Source organism: Miscanthus floridulus, chromosome 2 (assembly GCF_019320115.1).
Source record: "Miscanthus floridulus cultivar M001 chromosome 2, ASM1932011v1, whole genome shotgun sequence".
NCBI lineage: Eukaryota > Viridiplantae > Streptophyta > Magnoliopsida > Poales > Poaceae > Miscanthus > Miscanthus floridulus.
The window spans coordinates 56,276,453-56,287,183 of record NC_089581.1 but is presented as its reverse complement, the minus strand read 5'-3'; the positions used below and the strand labels follow the sequence as shown (position 1 = coordinate 56,287,183).

Genomic DNA, 10,731 nt, shown 5'->3' with positions numbered 1-10,731 from the left:
GCCCGACCCAAGGACGCGGTTTTTGTCTCGTCCCACGTTAACCCATACCGCCGCCAACCACTCCAGGTCCAAGCGTATGGGCATGGGTCAAAACTCTGACACCAGAGAAGAGACTGGCACGCCTCGATGCAACCCGTGGCCAAGACGGGCCATACCTGGGGATTCACATCAAGAACAGTGTCGGGCGTGCCGTTGCTGTTCTGCCTAACCCTCGTACGGACGCTGACAGGCGCGTCAGTTCACCACGCCGTCCGCCAGGACGGAGTGGAATGCCATGACCGGCAAATGATGTCTCCGCATGACGCCAGTGACAAACAGGGCCACGACGTTGAGCCGTCCCTATTGACATCAACAGGATCGGCGGGACCCGCAAGAAGAAGAAGAAGGACCCGACGACACTGGAAGTGTTCTTCTCTCTCGTTCTTCTCCTTTTCATATGTTGTAACCCACGCTTTTCATTTGGCTATAAAAGGGGAAGCAGGGGGGCCCATGATGGGGTGATAGAATCGAAACACAAGAGCACGACACGAGTTCACGACTGAGCAGCAAGCGAGCTCTCAGCACCCGTTTACTCGTACCAGTAGAGACTTGAGATCATCTCCCTCTCTCACCTGTTTATAACCCATACTGCAAATCAATTGCCGGTAACACAAGCAGCAACGAATTGGACATAGTCCGAATCAGTATAAACTCTTATGTCCTTCGAGCACACTATCCAAATCAGATGTACCAATACAAATTTACTCATGGGTTCTCCGAAAACACCGAGAGTACGTGACGCGGAGCGGCAGCGTGAAGCCACCCACCGCGGCACGCCACGCATGGGCAGCTCTGCCGACTCGCCGCGTGCTGGAGCGGTGGCTGCAGCGTCCCGATCGAAATCACGTGAGCGCGCACGGAAAATGCCCCGCCTCCGACACACATCCTGATGGCCCATTTCCGTGTGCGTTTCGTGCGCCCCATGTGCAGCATCAGACATCGAGCAGACATCGAGCCGTCTGTCCATCCATCCACCCCTTTGAAAAAGAAACGCCGCACCGCGGTGACGCGTCTCGGCAGCCAGCCAGCCACCAGCCCGCTCCCCGCTCCCCGCTCCCTTCCACGCGCCGCCCCACCAACCGGCGCAGCGCTCTAGCAACCCCACCGCGAAAACGCGTAAAATAAGCGAAAAGCTGCCGCACCCCCGGCACACACTTGACGACGCGCAGTGGCTCTGCGTGCCGTTGGGGGCAGGTGGAGACTTCACGTCCCCGCCTCCGCCCAGGCGCCCACCCCCGACACGCGCACACATATCAGTACTGCGGCCTTCACAGACAAGCCTCCCCCTCCCTCACAAGTCAACCGCCTTTCCACCTCCTCGCCGTCGTCCACTCGTCCAGTCGTCCTCGTCCCGTAGTAGCGTGACGCCTAGCCTCGCGCCTCCTATATAGAGAGCGAGCGGCGCGAGGTCTCTGCAGCCAGAAATAGAGGGGGTCAGGGGGAGAACACGCACGCACAGAGAGACCAGGTTCCAAGCAAAAGGCAGTGCAGGCAGGGCGACTGGAGCTAGCGTGACCTTGCGTTGCCTTTGCTTGTGTCGAGAGGAGAAGTAGAGCAGCGGGTGGTGCACCTGCACGTAGCAGCTGCTGCGGTTGGAGGTTGACCATGGCGGATCACCAGCGGATCCACCCTGTGGACCTGGAGGCCGGCAATCGGCCGACGGCGCCGCTGGTGCCCGGAGGCTCGTTCCGGTCGGACAAGGGCGACCCGGCGCGGAGCGCGAACCACCACCACCAACAACGACGACAGCAACAAGGCTACGTCCCCGGCGGCCCCCTGCCTCCGCCGCCGCGCCGCGTCGCGCCACCGGCGCCTCCGCGGAAGCGGCGCGGCCGGGGCTGCTGCTGCCGGTTCCTCTGCTGCGTGGTGATCACCGCGGTCGTGGTGGCGGTGCTCGCCGCGGCGGCGGCGGGCGCGCTCTACCTGGCGCTGGACCCCAAGGCGCCGCGCTACTCGGTGGACCGCCTCTCCGTGTCGGCGTTCCAGGTGGACCCGTCGACGCTGGCGGCGCGGGCGCGGTTCGATGTGACGGTGACGGCGGCGAACCCGAACTCGCGCATCGGCATCCAGTACGAGCCCGGGTCCAGCCTGGGCGTGTGGTACCAGTCGTACCGCCTGGCGCGGGGCGCGCTGCCGGCCTTCTACCAGGGCCACCGCAACACCACGGTGCTGGCGCTGGCCATGGCCGGGGAGGTGCAGCTCGGCACCGCCGTCGTGTCCGGGATGCAGGACGCGCAGCGGACGGGCGCCGTGCCGCTCGTGTTCCGCGCCGACGTGCCCGTGCGCGTCGAGATTGGTAATTTCAAGCTGTGGAAGGTCACGTCCAGGGTGCTCTGCGACCTCGTCGTGGACAGGCTCATGGACGTCAGTAGTCCCATCAAGATCAAGGCCAGCAACTGCAAGTTTAGCTTGAAGCTGTGATTCATAAATTCGTTGCCGCGGTTTTTCTTTGGGTTGTCTGTTCCCCTCTCTTTGGGAGAGAGTTGAGAGTCGTTGCGTTGGATTCTTCTGGCAGAGTGCTGGCCGTGTGTGGTAGTATTTGGCTATTTGCACAGGTTCAGACGTGCAGTGCACTCCCGCCAACCTCGTCGGTGTTCATCCCGGCTGTGTACAGATGCTAGTATATAATAATTGCTGTTAGAGAGGAATAACACGCATGACGAGATTTTTATATTTCTAGAGTTACTTCTATCACCGCACAATTGAACAAGACACAACAACCAACCAAATGGAAAATGGCTCTACTACCCTTAGTCCATTACTCGACAGGAGAGAGCGCAATGGAGCAGAAATGTCAATGTTTTACTACAAGTAGCTTGATAATGGTATGACCAGGAATGGCGTCATTTGCCACAGGAGATCTTTCATGATAACGGTAGGTCCTGAATACTGACACATGGTCATTTGAAAGTGCACCAATGCTCAGCTGCTCTACCTAAAAGCGATGGTGAAGTAAAGAAACTAAATTTAAGTGATTCCTGCCATGTATCATGTACAGTATGTGGTTCAAAGTCAACACGGTTCACCTGCCCTAAGTTGCCCCAGTTGGCCACAAGCCACAATGTTTTACGGATCCGTGCGCATTCTTGCTATAGGAGTACGTTGAAGAAGCCATCAAGTCGAAATGCAGTCTCTCGGCCTTCCCAATTCCCAGGTGGTCAAACCAAGACGTCAGTAAAACATCGACTGAACATGGTTGCCCACGGCCACCTAAGCTAGCCACAACAATTGATTGCAACGGGTTATCTCTCTGGATTCTGAAAGTTACGTGAATGGAAAATGCAGCTTTTAATAATGACTTTTGCTATTTATATGTATATAGTTTTTTTATTAAATCTGTCATATTTCATAGAACATCACGTATATATAATATGAACATCATAAAATATATCATAAAACATCACATGTATAATATATGAACATCACATTTAATATTCGACACACGGACATTACCGGAGGAGCCGATACCCGAATTTAGTAATCATCATAGGACATCACTTGTATACCATGTAAACACCACAAAAACATCGTAGAACATCACATGTATACTATATGAACATCACATGTATATTACGTGCTATTTATCTGTTGATAAATTTTTCGGTACTAAATTTGTCTGATTTCTTAGAACATCATTTGTATAGCATGTGACACAAAATAAATCATAGAACATCACATATATATATTATATGAACATCACATCTATCTATCTATCTATCTATCTATCTATCTATCTATCTATCTATCTATCACTACTACACTCGCACCTTTCACAGCCGCGTCGTAACCCACGTCGCAGTCCAATTTCGGTCTCGGCAGTAAGCCGTCGATAGTGATGGTCATAGCCTTTATCGTCGCCATCTGGGACCAACTGTGGTGTACACTAACACCGCAGATTGACTTATGATCTGACCGTGATTAGGTTCTTACTTCAGTCGCATTGGAGCACGACCCGGCTATGGATGTACACTAACACCGTCGTATTGGTAAATGATCCGACTGTGTCGAGGCTATCAAAGCCGTCGTGTGGGCACATCAACCGCCTGTGTAGTGGTTACCAGCACTGTCGTCTTATACTTCGATCCGACTGTCAGCGGTGCGGGTTCACTGTCGGTTCGACGGTCGAGACGCCTGTGTAGAGGTTAACACCACCGTCGCTTCAGCATATGATCCGCCAGTACAAAGGTCATGGTCACCGTCGCCTTGCACCACGATCCGCCTTTGATGATCGTTTAGTCGGTGTCGGGTAAAAGCTCTAGTTTGGTTTTGGAGAATTGATGAAACCCTAAGTGCTAACCTAGTTTATCAAGTGATCATGAGATAGGTAGCACACTCCAAGTTGTGAAGCAAACAAAGATCATAGCATGTGAAGATGATGCCATGATAATGATCAAGTGCTTGGACTTGGAAAGAAGAAAGAGAAAAACAAAAAGCTCAAGGCAAAGGTATAAACCATAGGAGCTATTTTGTTTTAGTGATCAAGACGCTTAGAGAGTATGATCACATTTAGGTTTGATAGCCGTACTATTAAGAGGGGTGAAACTCGTATCGGAATGCGGTTATCAAAGTGCCACTAGATGCTCTAACTCATTGCATATGCATTTAGGATCTAGTGGAGAACTAACACCCTTAAAAATATTTGTGAAAATATGCTAACACATGTGCACAAGGTGATACACTTGGTGGTTGGCATATTTGAGCAAGGGTGAAGAAGTTAGAGGTGAAATGGAGTTGGTCGCAATGATGCTGGCGTCGGTCAACTGACCGGATGCTGGGTCGCTTAGCGACCGGACGCTGAAGGGCTGCGTCCGGTCGTGTTGTCGGTCAGCACAGTAAGAAGTCACAGTGTGACCGGACGCTTGCTGGGTCCGGTCAAGCATGACCGGACGCGTCCGGTCGGCAAAAGTCAGTTTTGGAACCTTACTGTAAACGACCGGACGCTGGGTGTTTAGCGTCCGGTCAACTCAGGCGCAGTGTCTGGTCAAGACTGATGACCGTTGAAGGCAAGACACGTGGCTAACTATGAACGACCGGACGCTGGGGGCTCAGCGTCCGGTCAACTGACCGAAGCGTCCGATCAGCCCGCGTTATGCCCAGTGAAGGGGTATAACGGCTCTATTTCGTGGGGGCTTCTATTTAAGCCCCATGACCAGCTATAGCTCACACCTTTGGCCATTTTCATTGACATAGCAACCTTGTGAGCTTATCCAAAGCCCCTCCCACTCATCTCCATCATTGATTCATAATCTTTGTGAGATTGGGAGAGAATCCAAGTGCATTGCTTGAGTGTTTGCATCTAGAGGCACTTGGTGTTCGTGTTTCGCTGCGGGTTTTGCTTGTTACTCTTGGTGGTTGCCGCCACCTAGATGGCTTGGAGCAGCGAGGATCGTTGAGCAGAGGGTGGTGATTGTCTCCGGCTCCAATCATGGCGATTGTGAGGGGTTCTTGACCTTTCCCCGGCGGAGAGCCAAAAGGTACTCTAGTGGATTGCTCGTGGCTTGTATGATCCTCATCTTGTGTTGGTTGTGCGGCACCCTATTGAGGATTTGGCGTGTGAAGCCAATTAGCGCGTGAACCTCCAAGTGAGTGAATCGCCACAACGAGGAGTAACTTGCCGGCAAGCAAGTGAACCTCGATAAAAAATCATTGTGTTCATCATTGATTCCGAGGTGATTGGTCTTCATTGTTATTCATCCTTGTGATTGATTGGTGTCTTCATCTACACGGTGGTATAACCTTCTTAATCACTCTCTTTACTTTACCGCAAACTAGTTGACAAGCTCTTTAGTGTAGATAGTTGTGAGAGCTTGCTTGCTTGGTTGGTGTGGCTCTTTAGTTAGCCTTTGAGAGCACACTAACATAGGGTAGTGTCATAGCTCTTGTGTGAATAAACACTATCTAAACTAGAATTGTGGTAGGTGCCTTGCATTTTGAGTAGGCTAGTGCAACACTTGCTTCGCCTCATAATTGTCTAACTTTTTGTTAAGTGTTGTTGTAGAAATTTTTTATTAGGCTATTCACCCCCCACCTCTAGCCATTAGGACCTTTCAAGTGGTATTAGAGCCGAGATCACCGTTATTTGAGGCTTAACAACCTTCGATGTTAAAATGGCTCAAATCAACAGCACCAAGAAGCCACCCCAATTTGATGGCTTAAATTATTCTTATTGGAAGTCAAAGATGACCACACATATCAAGTCAATCAATAGGAAGGTGTGGAAGGTGGTAGAAACCAAAATTGAGATAGAGGATCCGGAAAATCCCACCGCGGCCGAAGAAGTGCTTCTCCAAAATAATGACATTACTCTAAGTGCCATTCATGATGCAATTGATGTGAGAACATTTGAGCAAATCAATAATATTGAGATGGCTCATGAAGCTTGGAAGAAATTGGAAGAATCATTTGAGGGCACTCAAGCCGTGAAGGGTGCAAAGGCGTATATTCTCAAAGAGAAGTTTGCAAGCTTCAAGATGAAGGAAGATGAGAGTGTGCTGGACATGTTCCATCGGATGGAAGTAATCGTCAATGATCTCAAAGCACTTGGTGAGAAGATAGAGGACAAGGACTTCTCCAATAAGTTCTTGAGATGTTTGCCCGCAAGATTTGGTATGTTGGTCACCTTACTAGTGAGGACCGGTTTGAACACAATGACACCAAACCAAATCTTGGGAGATATCATGACCGATGATGCTTATAGAGATGATGATGAGAAGAAAGAAAAGAAGGAGAAGAAAGATGACAAGAAGGATGACAAGAAGAAGAGCATGGCATTCAAAGCCACATCATCCAAGGGCAAAGCTAAGCAAGAAACATCAAGTGAAGAAGATGAATCTTGGGATGATGATGATGATGAGAAGATGGCTCTCTTTGTCAAGAGATTTGGCAAGTTCATGGTGAAGAAGGGCTATCGTGCTAGAAGAAAGAAGTCTTCATCCAAGAACAAAGAAGAGTCAAGAAGGTGCTTTAAGTGTGGAAGCAAAGATCATCTTGTTGCTCAATGCACATACAATAGCGATAATAATGATGACAATAAGAAGAACAAGAAGAAGGACAAGAAGGAAAAGAAAGAGAAGAAGGACAAGATGGCATTCAATAAGAAGAAGGGTGGTTCATATGTCGTCACTTGGGATAGTGATGCTTTCTCAAGTGATGATGATGATGATAGTGATGATAACAAGACCACCAAGAAGAAGGTTCTTGCAAGCATTGCTATCAATGAGAAGCCTTCTCTCTTCGAATCTTCATCATGCTTCATGACAAAGGCCACTAAGGTACAATCTTGTGATGATGAAAGTGATGAAGAACATGATGATGAAAATGAACATGAAAATGAAAATGATAGTGATAGTGATAGTGATAATGATGAACCTAGTAAAGATGAATTATTTGACATGCTAGAGGATGCTAGAGAACACTTTGACATCAAGAGAAGGGAATGCAAAAGCTTGCATAAGGAACTAAAAGACCTTAAGCAAGCCTTTGATGAGCTCAATGCATCTCATGAGAGGCTCGAGGAAGCCAATGAGAAACTTGGCAAAGCTCACAAAAAGCTTGAAAAGGCACATTCTTCTTTGCTTGATGAGCAAAATAAAAAGAAGCATGTTGATACTTGTGATAGAGGCTTAACTTGTGATTTAATTGATGAATCATTATCTATGCCTGTTATTGTTCCTCCCACTAACCCTTCTTGTAGTACATCTACTTCCACCTCATTTAGTGGTGATGGTCTCACTTGTGATGCCTCACTAATGGTTGAAAATGAGAACCCCAAGAAGGAGGTTGATAAGCTCACTCACACCTTGGCTAAGGCCTATGGTGGTGAGGACCGTTTGCTTATGTGCTTGGGTAGCCAAAGAGCTTCTCTCTACAAAGAGGGATTGGGCTATACCCTCAAGAAAGGCAAGGCAGCCTTTGCTCCTCACAAGACTAGTTTTGTGAAGAACAATGGTCGGTTTTGCACTAATTGCAAGCAAGTTGGTCATAAAGAGCATGAATGCAAAAACAAGAGCAAAAATGCTAATGTATCCTCAATTAAGATTAATTCTTTCTATGTGCTTACTAAGGGTATAAATGGTGTAAAGGCTAAGTTCATTGATAAACCATGGATGGGCTCAAAGAAGAAAGCCATTTGGGTACCAATGAGCTTAGTAACTAACCTTCAAGGACCCAAACAAGTTTGGGTACCTAAAAAGAATTGATCTTCTTTTGTAGGTCAATTACAAAGCCAGAGGAAGGCCAGGTTCTTGATAGTGGGTGCACTCAACACATGACCAGTGATGCAAGGATGTTCAACTCAATCAACACCAATGGCAATGATGGTTATGATAGTATCACATTTGGTGACAATGGCAAAGGCAAGGTCGAAGGGCTTGGTAAGATTGCAATATCCAATGACATGAGCATATCCAATGTGTTGCTAGTAGAGAGCTTGAATTTCAATTTGCTATCCATGGCTCAATTGTATGATCTTGGATTCAAATGCATTTTTTGGGTAGATGATGTAGAAATCATAAGTGTAGATGGTTCTAATTTGATCTTCAAAGGCTTTAGATATGAGAATCTATACTTGATTGATTTCAATGCTAGTGAAGCTAGATTGTCCACATGCTTGTTCACTAAGTCTAGCATGGGTTGGTTATGGCATAGAAGGCTTGGTCATGTTGGAATGAAACAATTGAATAGATTGGTTAAGCATGACTTGGTTAGAGGCTTGAAAGATGTTGTGTTTGAAAATGATAAGCTTTGTAGCTCTTGTCAAGCCGGCAAACAAGTTGGAAACACCCATCCTAAGAAAAGCATGATGAGCACTAGTAAAGCATTTGAATTATTGCGCATGGATTTGTTTGGGCCAACACAATATACTAGCATTGGTGGTAACAAGTATGGCTTTGTGATAGTGGATGACTACACTAGATACATATGGGTATTCTTTCTAGTGGACAAAAGTGATGTATTTGCAACATTCAAATCATTTGTCAAGGGCATTCACAATGAGTTTGAAACAACCATCAAGAGAGTTAGAAGTGACAATGGTAGTGAGTTCAAGAACACTAGAATTGATGAGTTGTGTGATGAATTTGGAATTAGACATCAATTCTCGGACAAGTACATACCTCAATCAAATGGACTTGTTGAGAGGAAGAATAGGACACTCATTGATATGGCAAGGTCTATGCTTAGTGAGTACAATGTGAGTCAATCCTTTTGGGCCGAAGCAATCAACATGACTTGCTATTGTAGCAACCGCCTCTATTGTCACCGATTGAAAGAGAAGACACCATATGAGCTCTTGAATGGTAGAAAGCCCAACATTGCATATTTTTTGATCTTTGGTTGCAAATGTTATATCTTGAAGAAAGACACTAGATTGGGCAAGTTTGACAAGAAATGTGATAAAGGATTCCTACTTGGTTATTCCACTACAAGCAAAGCATATAGAGTTTGGAATTTGGATAGTGGTACTCTTGAGGAAGTTCGTGATGTTGAATTTGATGAAACCAAGGGTTCACAAGTAGAGAATGAGAACTTGGAAAATGTTAGAGGCATTCAACTTTCAAATGCCATGAAGAACATGGATATTGGTGAATTGAGGCCTAGGCAAGTGAATGATGATGAAGATGATCAAGTGCAAATGCTCTCTAACTCAAATGTGCAAGATGATACAAATCAAGTTAGTGCAAGTGGATCTCATGACAATGAACAACATCAAGTGGCTAGTACATCATCTCAACCCAATAATCAAGCAAGTGCAAGCAATCAAGTTCTAATCCTCCAACCAACCAATGTTGCAAGAGATCATCCATTGGACACTATCATTGGTGATATTTCAAGAGGTGTACAAACAAGATCAAGATTGGCATCATTTTGTGAACACTTCTCATTTGTGTCATCCATTGAACCAAAGAAGATAGATGAAGCATTGAAGGATGTTGATTGGGTAAATGCTATGCATGAAGAATCGAATAACTTCACAAGAAATCAAGTATGGGAATTAGTAGAGAGACCAAAGGGACACAATGTGATTAGAACCAAATGGGTCTTTAGAAACAAGCAAGATCAAGATGGGATAGTAGTAAGGAACAAAGCAAGACTAGTAGCACAAGGCTATACACAAGTTGAAGGTCTTGACTTTGGAGAAACATATGCCCCGGTTGCTAGATTGGAAGCAATTAGAATCATGCTAGCCTATGCTTGTGCCCACAACATCAAGCTCTATCAAATGGATGTTAAGAGTGCATTTCTCAATGGCTACATCAATGAAGAAGTATATGTTGAGTAACCTCTCGGTTTTGAAGATGACAAGAAGCCCAACCATGTGTACAAGTTAAAGAAAGCATTGTATGGCTTGAAGCAAGCACCTAGAGCATGGTATGAGAGATTGAGGGATTTCCTACTCTCTAAAGGGTTTACAATGGTCAAGGTTGACACCACTTTTTTCATCAAGAAGATTGGAAAAGATCTATTTGTTTTGCAAATCTATGTTGATGATATCATATTTGGATCAACCAATCAAGATTTTTGTGATGAGTTTGGAAAGATGATGGCTAATGAGTTTGAGATGTCCATGATTGGAGAGTTGAGTTACTTCCTTGGTCTTCAAATCAAACAATTAAAGAATGATACATTTGTAAGTCAAGGCAAGTACATCAAGGACATGATCAAGAAGTTTGGCATGAATGATAGCAAAGCCAT

The 10,731-nt window shown here is 46.4% G+C and overlaps 1 protein-coding gene across 1 annotated transcript; it reads left to right on the top strand.

Moving 5' to 3' along the window:
- The first annotated feature begins 1,330 nt into the window (after positions 1 to 1,330).
- LOC136538869 (NDR1/HIN1-like protein 6) lies at positions 1,331 to 2,690 on the top strand. Its single transcript, XM_066530809.1, has one exon. The coding sequence runs from the start codon at positions 1,645 to 1,647 to the stop codon at positions 2,458 to 2,460; it is 816 nt and encodes a 271-aa protein (XP_066386906.1). The 5' UTR covers positions 1,331 to 1,644; the 3' UTR covers positions 2,461 to 2,690.
- Positions 2,691 to 10,731: the final 8,041 nt, after the last annotated feature.